The sequence below is a fragment of the Cyprinodon tularosa genome, unplaced genomic scaffold (genome assembly GCF_016077235.1).
Source record: "Cyprinodon tularosa strain WSP-4 unplaced genomic scaffold, ASM1607723v1 ctg115, whole genome shotgun sequence".
In the NCBI taxonomy this organism is placed as follows: Eukaryota; Metazoa; Chordata; class Actinopteri; order Cyprinodontiformes; family Cyprinodontidae; genus Cyprinodon; species Cyprinodon tularosa.
In genome coordinates this window covers 998,725-1,016,813 of record NW_024037948.1, presented here as the reverse complement: position 1 = coordinate 1,016,813, position 18,089 = coordinate 998,725, and the positions used below count along the sequence as shown (strand labels likewise).

General features: G+C 36.4%; 1 protein-coding gene across 1 annotated transcript; it reads right to left on the bottom strand.

Annotated features, from left to right (window-relative positions):
* Window positions 1–4,272: 4,272 nt before the first annotated feature.
* Window positions 4,273–18,078, bottom strand: naa35 (N-alpha-acetyltransferase 35, NatC auxiliary subunit). The gene is made up of 23 exons (XM_038305810.1): window positions 17,920–18,078; window positions 14,999–15,124; window positions 14,872–14,905; window positions 14,585–14,699; window positions 14,406–14,480; window positions 13,147–13,314; window positions 11,526–11,592; window positions 11,396–11,439; window positions 11,266–11,316; window positions 10,850–10,933; window positions 10,199–10,313; window positions 9,841–10,019; window positions 9,559–9,618; window positions 8,437–8,543; window positions 8,220–8,286; window positions 7,002–7,100; window positions 6,719–6,897; window positions 6,489–6,625; window positions 5,380–5,447; window positions 5,155–5,295; window positions 4,940–5,062; window positions 4,589–4,669; window positions 4,273–4,399 (listed from the first exon to the last, which is right to left on the bottom strand). Exons 2-23 carry the CDS (start codon window positions 15,117–15,119, stop codon window positions 4,340–4,342), a joined length of 2,175 nt encoding a protein of 724 aa, XP_038161738.1. The 5' UTR covers window positions 15,120–15,124; window positions 17,920–18,078; the 3' UTR covers window positions 4,273–4,339.
* Window positions 18,079–18,089: the final 11 nt, after the last annotated feature.

The window sequence follows — 18,089 nt, the reverse complement described above, 5'->3', positions numbered from 1 at the left end:
CATATTTCTTTCTTTTCCAGATTGATAACATTTCATTGCAGATATTTGAAAGCCCGGCCCCAGTTGGACTACTCTTAGAGCACGTCCAGGTTGCTAAAAATGTAAAGATTTTAATGATGTGTTGACATGTGTAATGGTCACCCGATAGCAGCTGGGAGCTCAGTTATGTGCATACCCTCGTTGGATATCAGGGTGTGAAATACTGGAACAGCTATCAGAGATCTAAATGCTTACAGCAGCACACATCTGCCAGCAGAGGACTCTGCAGTACAGTACAGGCAACCTACAGGGCCTCACCTTTCTGCATTAAGGTTCGGTTGCTTCTTTGACTGTAAAAGAAAAAAGGAAGGCTATGACAAAAGTGAATTTTTATGCTTACACTCACGGATTTTTCAATTTACTTCATCATAACTTCAGAAATGGTCAGGAGGGAAAAAGGAGGGATTTTCCAATTGCCTCGACCTCTTCAAAATCTGTTTTATATTTGTGAACAAGAATAACATAAAAAATGTGGAAAAACCCTAAATATAAGCATACATTTTTAACCGTTATCATAACAACCCAAGCACATTTTCTTTTCAAAATACATTTATTCACCTAAAAATTGTAGCCCTTTGGTTTCTATTATTACTGTTTGTACTAGCTATGGACGATGATACAAGATAACTAAAATAAAATAAAAACAATAACAAACTACCAACTGATGGTGTTAGTTGCAAGTTGCAGTCTCCTGGTTCAAGTGGAAGCTCAAATCCTCAGGTTAAAAAATAGGCCTCAAATCTCCAAACTAGATTCCAAAACCTAATATTTTAGAATACTTTTAAAGGAAACAGACACTTGATAAATTTTAGGGTTTCATATAGTTGAGTTTGATATAATTCAACTCCATTCAGTTTGTTTATATAGAGCCAATTCACAACACATGTGATCTCAAGGGGCATTACAGAGACAATACAGTCAGACTGGTTAAATGTTTCTGTCTGTTGATTGCAACGAGTCACTGACTTGAAAGAGATCCTCCTCCTGGATGAGCTGGCGGCTGTGATTTTCGCTTGAATATAGAGAAATTGTTCCAGTTCATTCTATCAAAGGTGAAGTTTAGATCACAATTATTTGTTGTCCTGTTTATCATAAATCTTTACCTTTAAGTCATTTAGATTTGCTTTGTCTTGGAAGCTGGCTGATGGACTAATTAGCCTATAAGTCAGGGGTCTTCATTGTTTTCCAGGCTAAAGACCCCAAACTGATAGCGAGATGGAATGGGGACCCTCTAATTATATATATTGTATGAAATTGTGTTATATCATACTGGTCCTATAGTCACTCTATTACCAGTGGAGTAACATAGCGAAAGTAATTTCACCCAGGGATTATTAAAGTATTTCTGATTCTAATTCCTCGTTGATGGGACAGGTTATGTGAATTAATGCCCAATGAACGCCCAGCTTGAAAGAGCCTGACTTGACTGGAACATGATTCTGGTGACTCCCTCCCGCTACGAGTGTGTCTTAGGGTCCTGTTCACAGGTGAGGGCAGTTAGTGTTAAAAAACAAAGCAATGAATAAGTCACTAGCCTTAAAGCTACAGTGTGTAATTTTCAGCAACATCTAACGTCCAGACTGCAGACCGCAGCAACATGAACATCTCCCCCCCACCGCTTCTCCCCCCCCAACAGTACAGCGAGCGTTACGGGACAAAATGTCTTCCACGACGTCCGCATCACCTACCTTCTCAAGTGATGAGGTTTGTTTACATAGATAATTTTACAGATAGTATTTCATTAGTCTGTGTGTTCAGTACCGTCTCAGTTCATCTCTCTCTACTTGCCGTAGTTACTTTCGAGCGTAATGGGCGATCTCGCAATCGCTAGTTTGTTGGCTCTGCGCTGCCGTAGCGCAAAGATGTCTGCCTCCATGGTTGCGAGACCCGCTCCTATGTAATTATAAATAACGAATTCTAAGGCAACGCAAATATTAAGGTTAAGAGGCTGAGCTCGTAGATGATGATAAATAACATAGTTATGTATAATATATTACATTTCTGACTGTATATCCCTGTAATTATTACACACTGTAGCTTTAATTCAATTCAGTTTATTTATATAGTGTCAATTCACAACACATCATCTCAAGGCACTTTACCGAGACAATTCAACCAGTTCATACAGCCAAACTGATTCAAAGTTTTCTGTCTAAGTAAAACCAGTTGATTGCATCAACTCATTGCCTCAGATGCAATCCCTCACACTAAGCACACTTGTAGAGACAGTGGAGGGGAAAACTCCCTTTTTACAGGAAGAAACCTCCAGCAGCACCAGGCTCAGTGTGAGCCGATGCCAAGGTCGACCGGGGTTCAAGGAGACAGAAGCATAGATAGAAAAAGCTCTCTACACATGTTGGATTGTACAAATTTTACAAAACAAACTGTAAATGTCTCTCACTGGAACTGTATTTTGTGGCTCAGAGTAACGCTTTTGGTATTAAAGCATTTTGAGGTAATATTAGTTCAACAACCTGTCATATCACTTAAAACACAATTAAACGTTTAAGCTTTTAATTCAAATATAATTACAACTGCTTACTCAACTTTGGTTAATCAAATTCTTTCCGGTACTGCTAATAAACGTATGCAAAATGCATAATGAAATAAACAAATTTGGTTTATTTACCTGCTAGTATTTGCAGAATTGCAGAGAGATCATGCTGTAGTCAGTTGGTAAAGTATATGGTGCACCCTACCCTGCATACAAGAGCTAGTTGGAACACAGAGATAGAACCTTTGAATTCTGGAAAGCATGCAGACAACAGGCAGTTTAATACCGCAGTTTTGTTTTCTACTCTGAAAAGAAGCAGTGCAAGCATGTTGCAACATGCAGCTGTTCCAAGGAACTGTTCCAAAAAACTTTTCAACACTTGAAAATGAAATATTTACATCCTCACTCCCGATCTTCATTTTGAAGAGGCTGTTATTTTCATTAGTTTATCTTTTTTTTTTCTGAGTCTCTGGGAGTTACTCTTTAAAGTTTACTCTGTCAAAGTACCATTAAGCTGTGATGTGATCAACGATATCACAGAAACCGTTTGTATACTTTGAGCTTAGTTTCTTTATATGACCTCTTTCCTAACACAGCTGTTTTAGGTCCACGTTTTAAATGTGGTCAAGAATATTTGAAATGCTGTTGTACTATTTTTGTAAAATGTTACATAAAGAGGACCTTTTTCACAGCATGGATGTGCTTCTGTTTAAGGGTTAATTCAGCCAAAGGCTAATGCTTTTAAACATGATTCTTGCTCTTTATATGTGTAATTATTTCATCTTAATTTTGGAATATTTTAGCTAAATGTTTGTTAACTCCATCGGTATATTTAAATTCAACAATCTATTAGTATGTGTGACGAAACGCGTGTCCTCTACAAGCTGGCACAAATTTCTATGCCAGAAACAGAAACTTCTATTTTTAGCACCATGCAGTGCTGTTAAAAGGTGTTTGCCCTTTACAGTCCGTTTCCCATCACTCAACAAGTTTAAACATTAGATAGAAATCAAAAGTAAATTAGTAAAGGCGTTTTTTTTAATGCTGTGTTTAGGGGCTGCTTTTCTTCATCTAAACCTAGATGACTCAACAAAATTTATAAAATCTACAACTTTAATTTGTATCCGAAAACCCAGCAGGACTTTAAGCAACAATCACACTTTGTTTATACCAAAGGATAAAGCACAGTAGCAAGAATGAATTCTTGGATTATTTGCAAAAACAACATTCTTCGAAACTGAAATAGAGGATCAAATATTTTTTTATATAGTTATAGCTTTTTTTTCTCCAGACACTTTACACCAGAAAATGAAACTTCTTCAAACCATCTGCCTATCTATGACAGACCTGGACATTTTTTTTTTTTTACATTTCAGTCAAAAAATGTTGCTTTGTTTATTTATTTTTTTTCTAATGACGCATTTGGAAGTTAAGGTCTGTTTTAGTTTGAGTTTAGCAAAATAAAACAAACTGTAAAAGATTTAATGATATGCACACAGTATAATCACAGCATGTTTTACAAGACTGTTCAAAAGGTTCTTTTTAACTGTTGATTAATAACACAGCTAAAGCATGTGCTCAGATAAAAAAAAATAACAACAAAGGAACAAAAAAAAAAGAAATAACCATGCATACTTTACTTTCCAGCAGTGCAAATGTTGAGATTGTTTCTGATTCAAGCCCAGGTGGGTTTTTTGTTCTGGTTTTTCCCCATTAATTGAAAATGAAAACTGTTTTTATTTTTTATTGTTTCAACACAGACTGGGGTGAGGGCATCTGCACACTTCAAGTAAGGAACAGTGGGACTCAAATTATCTTAACAACAGGGAAATATTTGTGAGCGGAGAAGTCAAACTCTGGCAGCACCTGAAGATAAAGCACAGGAAAAATCCATCAAACTCTAATAAAGTAGTGCTGATAAAAAAAAAAAAAAAAAAAAATAATAATAATAAAAAAAAAAAAAAAAAAAAAAAGTAAAGAAATGGATAGTAAAGAACCTAGCATTTATTTTGAAATTGTACACAGAGAAAATCCTTGCAAAATAAATTGTTTTACCTTGGTTTCCTTCTTATGGCCTCCAGCTAGGAGCTTCATCACTACAATGTTGGGCTTGGCAACCTTCAGTATGCGGTTCACCTGCCATAAATAATTCATTATTCATAGTTGATAGTCATTAATTATAGAGAAGAAATAAATTAGAGTGAAAATGAGCCATGGTTCCTGACAGAAAGTGTGAATGTGTTTTAATTTAGAAGGTTTAGCACATTCATTACTTTAGAAAATTAATTCTTTATATATACTTTTATATTTATGTATTTTTTTAAATTTTTTTTTTTACTTGTAAAGTTTAAAAATGTTCCACTCTAGAAGAATTAAATAGTTTTAACCACAGTTTGAGTTCCTGACCTCGGCGTCTGGGTTTGGCACGCTTTCTAGGATGAGCTTGGCCTGCTGAAAGTGTTTGCTGGCAGCCAGGTAGAGGTCTCCAGAACCTGGAGGAGGATTGTACTTCTTCAGGTCAGACATCTCCTGAAAAATGAAAGAAAGGGTTCCCACACACAAAAGTTTGTGTCAGAAGAGAGAAAATGTGAAAATTTACTGATAAAATAGAAGGATAGTACCTTGAACTGGATGTAGTGCACAGGCGGGGGGGTAACTACACTGTTGAAGGGAGCAAAGCGATGCTCATAGCGGACTTGTTCACTGTCCAGCTCAAACTGGGGCTTTCGTACCTTTCCATCCATATCCAAAGCTACCATGGTCTGACAGGAGAGAAGCATGGAGAATATGGAAAAGAGGCCCCTCTAGCATGTTAGAAAACAGGTGTGACACTTTATTTCTCCTACCTTGTACATGCCAGCACACATATTCTGGTAGGCCTGACTCATGGTGATCTCTTTGCCAAGAGGGCGAACTGCAAAGCAAAAATCAAACAGCATCAGTGCCCTGGAGAAAAAAAAAGATGCACACTGCTTGACAAGTTATCCACAGCCTTATGAACATCTTGCACTTTGGGGCTTTTTGACCAAAACTAAATTATAACATCATAACAAATAAAAGTCTGTTTTCTTTCCCTTTATGGTACTCTAACAACCCTCAACACCATCCAGTGCAATAAATACACTGAAATCAGTAATAAAAAGATTCTACCTGCCTGGAGATAAATTTCACTGTAAATACAGCAGTTCTGTGAAGATCTCAGAGGTTTGCAAGGAAACACCAGTGAAGCAAGAGCACGATGAACACCAAGGGACACCACAGAAAGGCAGGAACTCAAGCTGTATAAGGCAGGGTTTGCGTATAAAATAACATCCCAGCTTGTGAGAGGCTAAATATCTTCCAAAAGACTTAATGTCCAGTTGCCTAAATGGAACTTTTCAAGCTTGACCATGAACCGGATGACTGAGAAAGGCCATGTACAGATAGAGGAGCTGCATTCACAGCTTAAAGATTAAGTAAAAGCTAAAATTAAATAGTTAAGGACAAATATTCAAAGTCCAAACCTAATTTCAAATGAGAAATAGCACAGACTTAAAATCAACTATTTACAGATGCTTTCTATCAGAAATAACTGAGCTTGTACTATTTGGTGACCAACAATATGTCTCCACTTAAAGTAGAGACATATTCAAAAATGACTTTCTTCTGTCATTGCAGTAATATCACCTCTATCATAGATTGACTTGGGGGCTGAATAGAAACGTGCTCTCTACAATTTTAATAATTCTAATTGTCAAAACTTTTGAAAAACAGATCTTTTCCTTCCACTTTAGGATGACTTGCTTTCTGAGATTTTATCATTCAATCCATTTCAAATAAATCAAAGTTTGTGGCTGCCAAGTAACCACATCTGAAAACATTGTGTGACGTGATATTCACTTTGGAAGACATTGTAAATCACTTTCATGTGCACGAGAAGCACCACTAATATAGGTTTATCGTAGGAAAATTTAACCTTTCTTCTTCTTCTTGGTCTTTTTGCTGCTTCGTCCTTTCAACTGCTCCTCCAGAATCCGCTCCTCTGCCATCTGAGACGAGTCAGCTCTGCTTAGCGTGGACATCAGCCATGCATAGAGGAACTCCGACAAGTACCTACAACATAAAAAATAATAGATCATTTCACATAGCTAGTTATTATATGGATGGTTTTATATAACTAACCAAAAGGGATAATTGAGCTCTTACCAGTAGATGTAATAGTATTCATGCATGCTGTAAAGCTCGAGCTCAAAACCACTCAACAGATACTGTATCATGATCCTCAGGTTATGATAGAGGATCCAAGTGCCAAGGCAGGCCAAATGCTGCCGCTGAGGCTCCAATTTAATCAGTAAGCTGTGCAGCGCTGCATCCACCTTCTCAGCCTGAAGACAACATCAAATGTGAACAATTCATAAAGGTGCTATCCAACTCCAGCGCTGTGGTATTCTGTTTTAGTTCAAAGCAAATGGAAACAGCTGACTCTCACCTCATCCTGCAGCGTAGCAAACTCTTCAAGGATGTGTCCCAGTTTGTCTCTCTGTCGAGCTCGGTTGTGTCCGTGGATCTGGATGAGGTTGCAGAAAGGCTGCACAGAAAAAAGGAAAATTTTACCTGAAGTGTTGTAAAGCTTTCAATGTGATATGTAAATATCACAACATAAGGCATGCTTCCTAGTAAGTCCACTAAAGATCTAAGCCAGGGGTCTGCAACCTGCGGCTGAGGGGCCACAAGTTGCTTTACGGATGCTCTGCAGAGGCTCTTAATAGTGGCTAAGATTGAAAAACTAGCTTATGTTTTTTAATAAAGTAGAATAAATATTAGTCTTACATATTTCAGGAATTTTTAAAGATAATTTAAGTCCACTTTTACAAAAGGATGACATCAAAAGAGCCAAAATATGTGCAATTTTTCTTGTCATTAGCTTTAAAAGGATGTTTTTTGTCTTGCTTTTTTTTTTTACATCAATTTCCACAAATAACATTATTAACAACAGACAAAAATCAATGCTTCCTCTTTATGAAAGGTTTTATGTTTTTCCTTATTCTGAAACCTTAAAATACAAAAATACTGTTGTCTGTTTAAAACGGCAAAACATTTCTTATACTAGACATTTAACAACAATAAGTTGTATTTTAGCGGCTGAAATGAGCTTTCTCCGCAGGGTGGCTGGGCTCTCCCTTAGAGATAGGGTGAGGAGCTTGGTCGTTCGGGAGAGGCTCAGTGTAGAGCCGGTTCTCCTCCACATCGAGAGGAGTCAGTTGAGGTGGCTCGGACATCTTCTTCAGATCCCCCCTGGACGCCTCCCTAGGGAGGTGTTCCAGGCACGTCCCACCGGAAGGAGGCCCAGGGAACGACCCAGGACACACTGGAGAGACTATGTCTCTCGGCTGGCCTGGGGGCGCCTAGGGCTTCCCCCAGCAGAGCTGGAGGAGGTGTCTGCGGAGAGGGAAGTCTGGGAGTCTCTGCTTAGTCTGCTGCCCCCGCGACCCGGTTCCGGATAAAGCGGGACACGACGAGTACGTGTAAGTTGTATTTTATCAAGAGGTCATGTAATAAACAACCTCCATTTAGTTGAACTCCGTTTAAAAACCCTCTTTGGATTTCAAAGCTTGCAGACCGCCGATGTAAGCAAATGTAAATAAAGCCCAGAGAATACCTTAAAATGAAACCAATGCATAGAATATGAACAGTGGAATGGACGTACCCTAGAGCAGTGAGTAACAAAGGAGTCGATGTAGTCCTTAGCCTGTTGGTTGTTGAAGAGACAACATCTAGGTAGAGAAAAACAACATTAATCCTGACCTTAAAATGCAGCTAAGCTAAAGATTAAAGCAGGGAAAAAAGCTAAGTCTATATACATCGTTTCAAGTCTGCGGATCCTGATATGAAAACATTTATTCTAAAATTATTTGTACACTTACTTGTAGGAGAGGACAGGTGGGCTAACAAAGTATCTCAGTGCATCTTTAATCATGTCCTGCATCAGGTGAGTGCCGAACACTTTCTTATTATCGATCAGGAACGTCGTCTGAAGTTACAGGGAAAAAAACATTTAGTTTTAATGACCTAAGTTTAAGCTAAATAAAGAAAAAAAACATGATAAATTCTCTTTTTAAGTATATTTATTTAAAAGCCGAGGTTGACACCAGATAAATACAAACATATTCATGTCCTGCCTCCAATCAGTTAGGTTGATCAGGTTTATTTCTGATGGATAAATGCCAGAATACTGAAAATGTTTACTGAATATTTTATTACTTTAGATTGCTATGCATTTAAATAATTTGGAAAGGCTTTAATAATGCAACCAGCCTTGTAAGCTTCTGATTAGCTCTGAACATTTGTGTTTGTTGATCAGCCCCTCAATATATTGGAAGGCATAATCTCAAACACAAAAATAAAACAGATCATCTAAGCTATCAGGGAGAGCATTTTGTGGCCTCCATAGGTTTGGTTCATCCAAGGGTTACCTGAGTTAACCTGAAAGTGCCGCATTCATCTGTTCAACGAGTTATCCTCCAGTATAAATTGCATAAGAATGTCCAGCAGTCATATTTTTGTAAAGAGATTTTGCCTCCCAAATAAGAGCTTGTTTTGTGCAAAAAGTGCCAATTAACCATAGAAGAAAAGCAAAACTCTTTCAAAGACAGTAATAGTGATAGAGTGTAATTTCCAGATGTGGAACAAGTTAATGGAAAGAACAGTGAAAAAAAGAAGCTATTACTACAGAAAATAAAAAACAAAAGCCAGTTTGCAAATGTATTCGGAGACAAAATCCTTGTTTTTGTTCACATATTTAATATTCTAATGAAACTAAATGCTTGTTCATATTCATCATCGTTTCATTTAAAGTTTGCAAGCATCTTAGCTCCATACTTGTGCTGAAACACAGAAAAGGGAGCATTGCATGCTGTGGAGGAGGGACTAGTTCATCACTTCTAAGGTGGACCTAAAATAGAACCATGGGGAACTCCTTGACTGATAAATTGATATTTTTCTACATCTTAAAATAAATAAGTGGAGTGTAACTCCTATACATGCACCTGTAGAAGAGATCTGGAGAGTACACATGGTGACTGCTCACTGAATTCACAGAAAAAGTCCTGAAAAAAACAAGAAGCAGAGCGACTTCATCTTTCAAACATCCTGGAAACCATATTTACATTCAGAAGGTGTAACAAGACTCAGCATAGTTAAATAAAATCATTTGAAGCATTGACAAATATAAAAACAAAGAGAAGCCTCATCTATGTTTTTTTTTCTGCCAACAGAAAGATGTAAAAATTGAATATTTTGTTTAACTAAGTAACTTGAACTGTATTTACCAGTATGCCATGTAGGTTTGTGGTGTTGACCACATCACAAACTGTCTTGATGCGCTCTATGAGCTTGCTGAAGTAAGCAACCATGTCCTCCCTCTTGATGATCTTGGCGTAGCGGGGAAAGGTAGGTGGCAGCAGGCGCTGGTTAACTAGAGGCTCAAAGCCCATCATGATGGGGTGGTCTGCCATAAGACACAAAAATATATTATTATTCAAGTTAAACTTTGCAGAAAGCTTCAGTAGACCTAGTCTAGTAGAACTGAGCAAGTAAAAAAAAGATGCAAATAATTTATACACAATATAATGCACAGTTTTCTTAAACCTTGTGGTGGACTTAGTGGTTTAAATGTGTCTGTTTTACCTCCTTTAGTTGTGTCATTTTGGGACTGGATGCCATACTGGATACTGGAATGGATGGGTGGTAACAGGTCAGCTGCCTGAGCAACAAGCTTCTGGGCCTCACTTACAGAGCTGGTCTGGTAACATAAATACATAAATATTGATCACATCTAGCTGTGCCAAACAGAAGGCAGATTACTTTTATGTTCATAAACAAACTTCTTAATTTCTAATTTTCCATTTCCAAAGTTTGTACTGATTTAGATTCAGCAGATTTTGGCCTTTTTTCATAAATGTCTCTAGATTATAAACTCTATAAGCTCCCCCCCCCCCCCCCCCCCCCCCCCCCCCCCAAAAAAAAAAAAAAAAAAGAAATAAAAAGACTGTTTTAATGCATTTGTGTTGGGGTGTGTAATTCATTTTTTACCATCTAAATTGGGAAGTGCTTATGCTGCCTTGAAAGCACATCTGGTAAAATGTTTAATTTCTACAATAAAACAACATAGCAGTTTTAATGGACCCACAGATCCATTTTCCATTCCATACTTCACTGAGAAAAAGATGGTGAAACTGTCCTTTTCTTTTCTTTTAAAATAATTAATCTGAATTTTATTTCCATATATAGCCTGACCATTTATTTTCTAACTTTTATATTTCTTTGTTTGCATCGTACCTCTTTTTTTGTAAAGGCAATCAGAGCAGTCAGCAGCAGGCGGGTAAACTTGATTCTGTTAAAAAGTGCCAGAAACTGCTGGTGCTGGAAGAAGAAAACACATTAGAAACTTTTCTGGCACGCATGTATATACTAAATTAACAAAGAAAATATCCTTCTCAGAACAAATGTTCTCATACTAATACTTCAGAAAAACTGAACTTTGGAACAGTCTTTAGGGTTCATCTGATTCCATCAACATAACAGAAGACAGCAAACAAAGCATACATGGGATAAACATTAAGAGAACAATAGGGCAATCCATTTATTGCCTGTAATTTAATTAATTTCACGCAGGCCTGAATTTAATTGATTCAGTTGAATCACAATCAAAAATAGAAAATATATACTGAAAATCCAGCAGACACTAAACTTACTTCCAGCTCAACTTCTGGGTTTCTTTGCTCGCCCTGCCGACTTCGTGTGCTCTGTGAAGAGAAATAATGTACATCAGATAGACTAATACCAATATTATTATATGAAACTGCGCTGATAGAGTACAAATACCTTCACTTTCCTCTGTAACTCATCCTCCACATCTTTAAGCATACCTACAGAAGATCACAAAAGAGAAAGAAATAGCTTGCTCCTCAGAATAAACTGCAAAAGTTCAGCTGATAAGATCATAGACGCCCACCTGTCACCCGGAGGTCGGTGATGTTATTAGCCATCTTGAACCCATAGGTCATTGCCTGGAAGTCCTCCTATAGAAAAAAAAAAAGTTCAAATAATGAATTTATACCTGTTTAATCGAAACTTTGTCTGGGTATCAATTCAAATTTCTAGCATTAAATTGATTCAGATTCTCAAGATTTAGAATCAATTCATTTCAATGCAATCTGATCTCAGGTTGTATTCTGGTGCTTAAATCATGTTTTGCAGCTATTACATGAATTACGTAATACCATAGTTATGTATTCATTACGTATAATATTAACTGCAGCAGCAAATGAAAAAAAATTATGGCATTTAATACTGGCTGTAAGGACAGTGGAAACCACATTTAAAAAAAATTAATAAATTGATATTTGATTATATGAATCAATCTTTAGGAAACAAAATTTGAAAACAGATTTTTTAACACAGCCTTAATTCAAAATGAGGATCTTTCAAACCAAATCTATTCCTAAACTGCATAAATCCAACTGACACCTTTGTAAATAATGTAATTTATCAATTCAATTAAATCTTCATATTTTTTTTATTCAAGTATGGTTAGACTTTTTACTTATCAACCATCTACATTTATTTTAAAATACAAAACAATATAATTACTTATTAACATATTTATAGCATATTAGAATCAAATTGATTAATGCTAATTATTGTGTTTTGTCTCCTCCTTTGATTAAAAAACTAAAAACACCCTAAAAGATGTTTTTAGTGTTCAGGATTTACATACGAAAGCTGAAAGAAAAAATTGTAAGGAAGGAAGCATAGACACAAAGAAGGGAGGGCTGGAAGTGGGACATGTGGGAGAAGGGAAGAATATTGTGTGGAAAGGAGAAATGACAAAAAATGAAGAAAAGAAAGGTCACAATTAAGGTAGAATAGAAAGAAGGTGACAGCACAGAAAAAGGACACAGGGAAGGAAGGAAAAAGCGAGAGAAGAAATAAAGACTAAGAAAAAAGAAGGCAAGGGGGAAAAAGACTAGACAAGGAAAAAGGGAATGCAACAAGAAGAACAAATTAAAAAGAAAAGGAAGAAAGAAAGGGAAGGTGGACACAAGAAAGCAGGACAGCAGAAAAGAAAGATAACTAAGATATAAGAAAGGAAGGACACAATGAGAATGAAATAAAAATGGGTTCCAAGAAGTTCGGAGGGAAAAAGGAAGGAAGAAAAAACACGAAAGAAGTGAGGAAAAGAAAAAAATGGAAAGAGGACACGAGAAAAGAAAGAAGGAAAGAACAGGAAAAAGAGGAAGGATAAACAGGACAACAACCATACATTGGAAATATAAATATTTAACACAGTCTCGTTTCCTTTTCTTTACATTAAAGACCTGTGCAGGAAACCAAATTCTGTACTTTTTCAGCCTTCATATGAACCCTGTAATTCAAGAGATTATTTTTCTCCGAGGTTAAGTTACACACATCTACACCTGGAAGTGCTGGCGTAGCCAGGGACACTGATAAAGATTTTCTCCAGAGTAACTCAAATGTACCACAGTGGTTTTAAAGACATGCTTCAATCCTTAAACCTGCAACCTTCTCTGACCTTTAGGCCCACAATGAGCAGCAGACAGACAGCAGCTCACCTCTTCAAACACAGCTGCCTTGTTGACTTTTCCCCGTGCAATGTCACACACTTTGAGTAAACCCAGGGCAAAGGCTTTGAGTGCGGGCTCTTCAATCAGGTCCGGATTATGAACATAGAGGCAGGTGAACACAGTCTGTGCCAAGGAGTGACCCTCCAGCCATGTTATCTAGGTGAACACATGTAAAAACACAAACATTGGAAGGAAGAGTTTGCTGTATTTGTAGTCATCTAAAACATATAAAAAACGATAGGTCGGAAAAAGGTCTGCATAAACTCACATTATGAAACAAGTCATATTCATTTAGTTATTTGAATGCTTTTGCATAATTATTTACTGGTAATAAAAACAAAGAAATTCAAAGACTTTAATAAAGAATTGATTTATTATCTCTAATACACACTGAGGAAAAATAAACATTAAAGGATTAATTTCCTCAAACAGCAGCTCTGGGAATACAGTAAGGTGATGCCTCAGCATCCTGTTTTAGTGCTTACTAAATAATGCAGCAGTCCAAGGGTTAAAGGCCTACAAACATACAACTTTTTACTGTGACCAGAAAACTTTTTAATATTTTTATTTTTTTAATTGGTTGTTTCTGTACATCCTAATATCCATTCATCTGAGATGACCATTTGTGACAGCTTGGTAAAACATCTGCTCCTTCCAGACAAGGGAAACTGAGTATACTTTAGAAAAAGGAAGCCTATATAAAGCCTTCAAGAATCTGACCCTAAACCCTGACCTGAACACAGTGTTATAACATTTAGGGAACATGTAAAATGAAGGTCAGTGCTAAGAAATCAATTGATTTCAAAGAGCTCCATCAATACTGAGCTCAAGAGTCAAAAGTCCAAGCAGAACTGTACCAGATTTACTGATGGCTACAAAAATGACGTGGACCATACAGTATAGGTGTTGCTGTAGGTTATTGTAACCAAATATTACTGGGTTAGGATCGACAAGTGTAATTCCAAACAATTTAGGAAATTAATCAACAAAAATATGACGCTCCCTTGTCAAAAAAACAAACAAACAAAAAAACCCCACTAAAAACAAACTAACAAAATACACTAGAAATATATAATTTATGATTATTACAGTTATAAAAAACAGTTCAAACACATTGCTATAAAGTTCTGCATTATTAAAATTGTCAAGTGGGAGTTCTTTTAGGCAAAAACTGTTTAGTTAAAGGTTACCTCACTGGAATTTAAAAGAGGCAACCTAACAGAAAATAATAAATAAAAACTCCTCACCAAACAACAGAAACAAGTGTCAATGATTCCGATGAGTTCAGGCAAACTTAGATCTTTCACCTTGATGGCACCCTCCTGGAATGGAAGTCAAACAGTTAAATCAAGGATTAAAAAAAAGCTTATTATGTACATATATTAGCTGAGTAGTAGACAATCCGTCTTTTTTTCTACTGCTGTACCTTAATTGCTTGTTCAAAATTAAGCACCTTCCTGTTGACCTGGTTTCCAATCATCCCTGCATCCATTTTAGGATCCATCATCTCGATAGCAGACATAGCCTCAAATAAGCCAAACCTGCATAAGAAAAAAAAAAATCACTTTGTCTGCTTTCTGAAGAATTTAGCAATTTTAAAATAACATGAAAACAAACAACAAATACTAATTTCAGTGCTGTCAACTTTAATTTGGAGGATTGTTCTTTTTGAGTTGTGAAGCAATATAATATAATTGTTTTCTTTATGCTTACAGTTTATCATGAAGCAATTCTCCGAGGTTCAGCTCTGCGAAAATAAAGGAAAAGAACATGAATTTGATCATCAGGATACATTGTAGATTATCCAGAACAGTTAAATAATTAGATTTAAACATTTTACCTTTACAAGCACCCTTAAACTCATGGGTGATATCAACCCAGTTTGCATTGTTCTTCATCTTTTCCGGTATGCCCAGCACCCAGCCAGAATCATCATCCTCAACTGCTGACTTCATCACCATGATGACTGACAATGAAAATAAGAGAGATGCAAAGATTTAGACAACCTGGGAGATCTGAATGTTCTTCTCCTTCTCCTCCATCAATTAATTCAAGGAGTTCTCTTAGTTCATAACCAATAGAACCAATATAAAAAATGTGAAGGATCATCTAAATCAATCAGAATACTTTAAATATATGAATAGAATCACTTAATTTCAAGCTTTTACTGCTTTTATGTTACTGATTATGGCTTAAAACTAATAAATACTAAAATACAGTTTTGAGTATTGCAATAACACTAGTCAATCAAAAAAGAGAAAAGATATCTACAGATATGTCCACAAAGAATATTACGTATTAGGTTTACAAATACATTTTAATAAAGTCATTGTTTGCTGTTGAGCAATTGCAATCATCAACAGCACTTACTTACTGTTACTGATGTTAAAAGTTAGATTATTCAATATTCTGAAAGATGTTGTTTGTGGATTTTGTTTGTTTTTTTAAGCAATATTTGTGATTGGGGGACTTTGACTGCAGGGACATGCAGCCCCCTACAAACCATTACTTAGAGCATCAACTTTTATTTGATTAATTTAGAGACAATGAATAGTGATATCCTTAGACTTAGACATATTTATCTGTCATTTTGTTTACACAAGTGTACAACAAAAATAAATTTCACTTAGAACTGCTCTCTGGACATTTTCTTTTTGAAGTGCAGCCTTGAAAAATAGTAAAAAAAATATATATCCTATAGTATTTCAAATGAATCATCAACTTCACCCTAAAAACTCACCGAAACCGAGCACTCGACGTCGTTAAATCGACAAATGGGAGGAATATTTCAACACTAGCAACTTTAAACTAACACAATAGCTTTACAACTTTGCATATACTATACTATCCACATACTATAGCCGCAGTATAGATCTTATTGGAGTCAATTGCACCTTTTCAGCAAGACATTGGTGTATTTATCATTATATCTCGGACACATAGGTGGTACAAGCTGGGTATTAGGGCTTTCTGTCTGTATTAAAAGAATATCAACAATACTAAAAGCAATGAATCCAGCACGACAGGTATATACATAGTAAATAGGCAAGATAATGTTAGCTAGCCAGTTTCAGTTACCGTTTGCAAACAAATTACTTCGGCCCATGCTGTATCTATAACAACAAACCCCATTTATTCACATTTTATGAATCGTTACCTTGCACCTATAAATACTGCGAATTTTCTTCTTCTTCTTATGAGATTTTATGGCGGTTGGCAAACTTGTGAAATGTGCATTACCGCCACCAACTGATATGGAGTAAAGCAAGGAAACAGGAAACGATTCACCCCCCCCAAAAAAAAAAAAAAAAAAAAAAAAAAAAAAAAAAAAAAAAAAAAAAATACAATAAAATAACCTGTGTAACTTAAACCCACATAATACTAAATTATACTAAATTACATTTGCCCGTATAATTTTAATTTACTCTAGGTCATCGTACCTCTGCCAGTTTCTGATGGTCCCATTGGTCTTTCCATCATGCTTCCAACCATCTCCCAGTTCATATCTTTAACATCCAGATATTTTTCTGCAGCCTTCACTATTATTTTGATTTTTTCTGTTTTTTTTTGTCGTCTGAGCAGTACAATTAATCACTTCCACCATGAAAAGAACAAAATTTGTCTTTTTAACAATTAGTGAGTCGTCATCAATTTTTGGAGATTTCTCTAGAGGTTTGAAATTTGCCGTGTGTTGAACTGTAGGTTTGGGTTTTTCTGACTGAGATGGGATCCTTTTTGCAGCTTCAGCATAAGTTATTCCAAGCTCAAATTTCATTTTTTTTATTTCTTCAGACCTTTTGCTTGCTTCACAGCCGCGATAAGCAGCAGTATGTTCTCCACCACAATTACAGCATTTTATTTTAGCTTCTTTTCCACATTTACCATATTCATGTTCTCCTGCACACCTTCCACACCTCTGTTTCCCTTTACAAACTGCTGCAATGTGTCCGAATTTTTGACATTTGAAACATCTCAATGGTGGTGGATTGTAGATTTTGACATTGTAACTGATGTAACCGATGAATACTTTGCTTGGTAATTGCTCTTCCTCGAATTTAATTAGTACAGATAAACTGTCAGATCTTTCTCCGTTTCTTGTTGTTTTTAACCGTTTTACTTCTTTTACTTTTGCACCGCTTATGTTTTCCAGAATCTCTTTTTCAGAAATTTTCAGAGGAACTCCTCCAATGACTCCCCTGCTGATCTTTTTGTTCTCCATTAGGCTGCACTGAACTCTTATCCCGTCAATTTTGTTAATACGTATTGCTTTGCCTTGCTGGGCGCTGTCTCTGCAGTTAATTAGCAGGTCTCCACTGTACAGAATTCTGGCACCTCTGACTTCTCCAACAAGTTTATTGATGGTTTTTGTTAAGTGAACCGGATTCCAGTTTGTAAAAGAGTCTGCCTGATTAACGACTTTGAATATGACTTTGAATTCATTTTGTTGTGCTGTGGAATGTATGGATTGATCATCACTGGATTGTTCTGAACTAGATTCCCCTTTAACTGATCTCTGTTTTTTTCCGCTTTTTCTCATTTTTTGATGCTGCTATCTTCCAACCTTCATTGTCACTATTTCCCTCTTCCATCCCACAAGAATCGCTTCCTGTTTCCTCACTACTCACGGCCCAGGACATTTCTCCACAAGCAGAGCAGCTTCAAAACACGCGCCATGCACCAAACGACCAACGTTCCTCCCACGTCCTCTACTGCGAATTTTGTTATTCGTTATTCATTAAATAGTTATAAACTAGCACATACCTTATTTTTTTAATCCCCTCGAACACAGTAAAAGCTGGAACACAAATTACACGTCATTGGTCGCAAACATTTCTGGGATTTGTAGTCCATATGGCTACCGGTTAAGTTCCAACTCACGATATTGCACGTCATTCGTTAGATTTAAATGTGGGATCTCAAAACAAATTATA

Coding starts and splice junctions, on each gene's coding strand:
- naa35 (XM_038305810.1), bottom strand. CDS start 15,119: ATGGTGATGAAGTCAGCAGTTGAGGATGATGATTCTGGCTGGGTGCTG. Junction 10,934..11,265: donor ACCCAGAAGTTGAGCTGGAA/GTAAGTTTAGTG, acceptor TTCTTCTTCCAG/CACCAGCAGTTTCTGGCACT. Junction 4,670..4,939: donor TGCCAAACCCAGACGCCGAG/GTCAGGAACTCA, acceptor TATTTATGGCAG/GTGAACCGCATACTGAAGGT.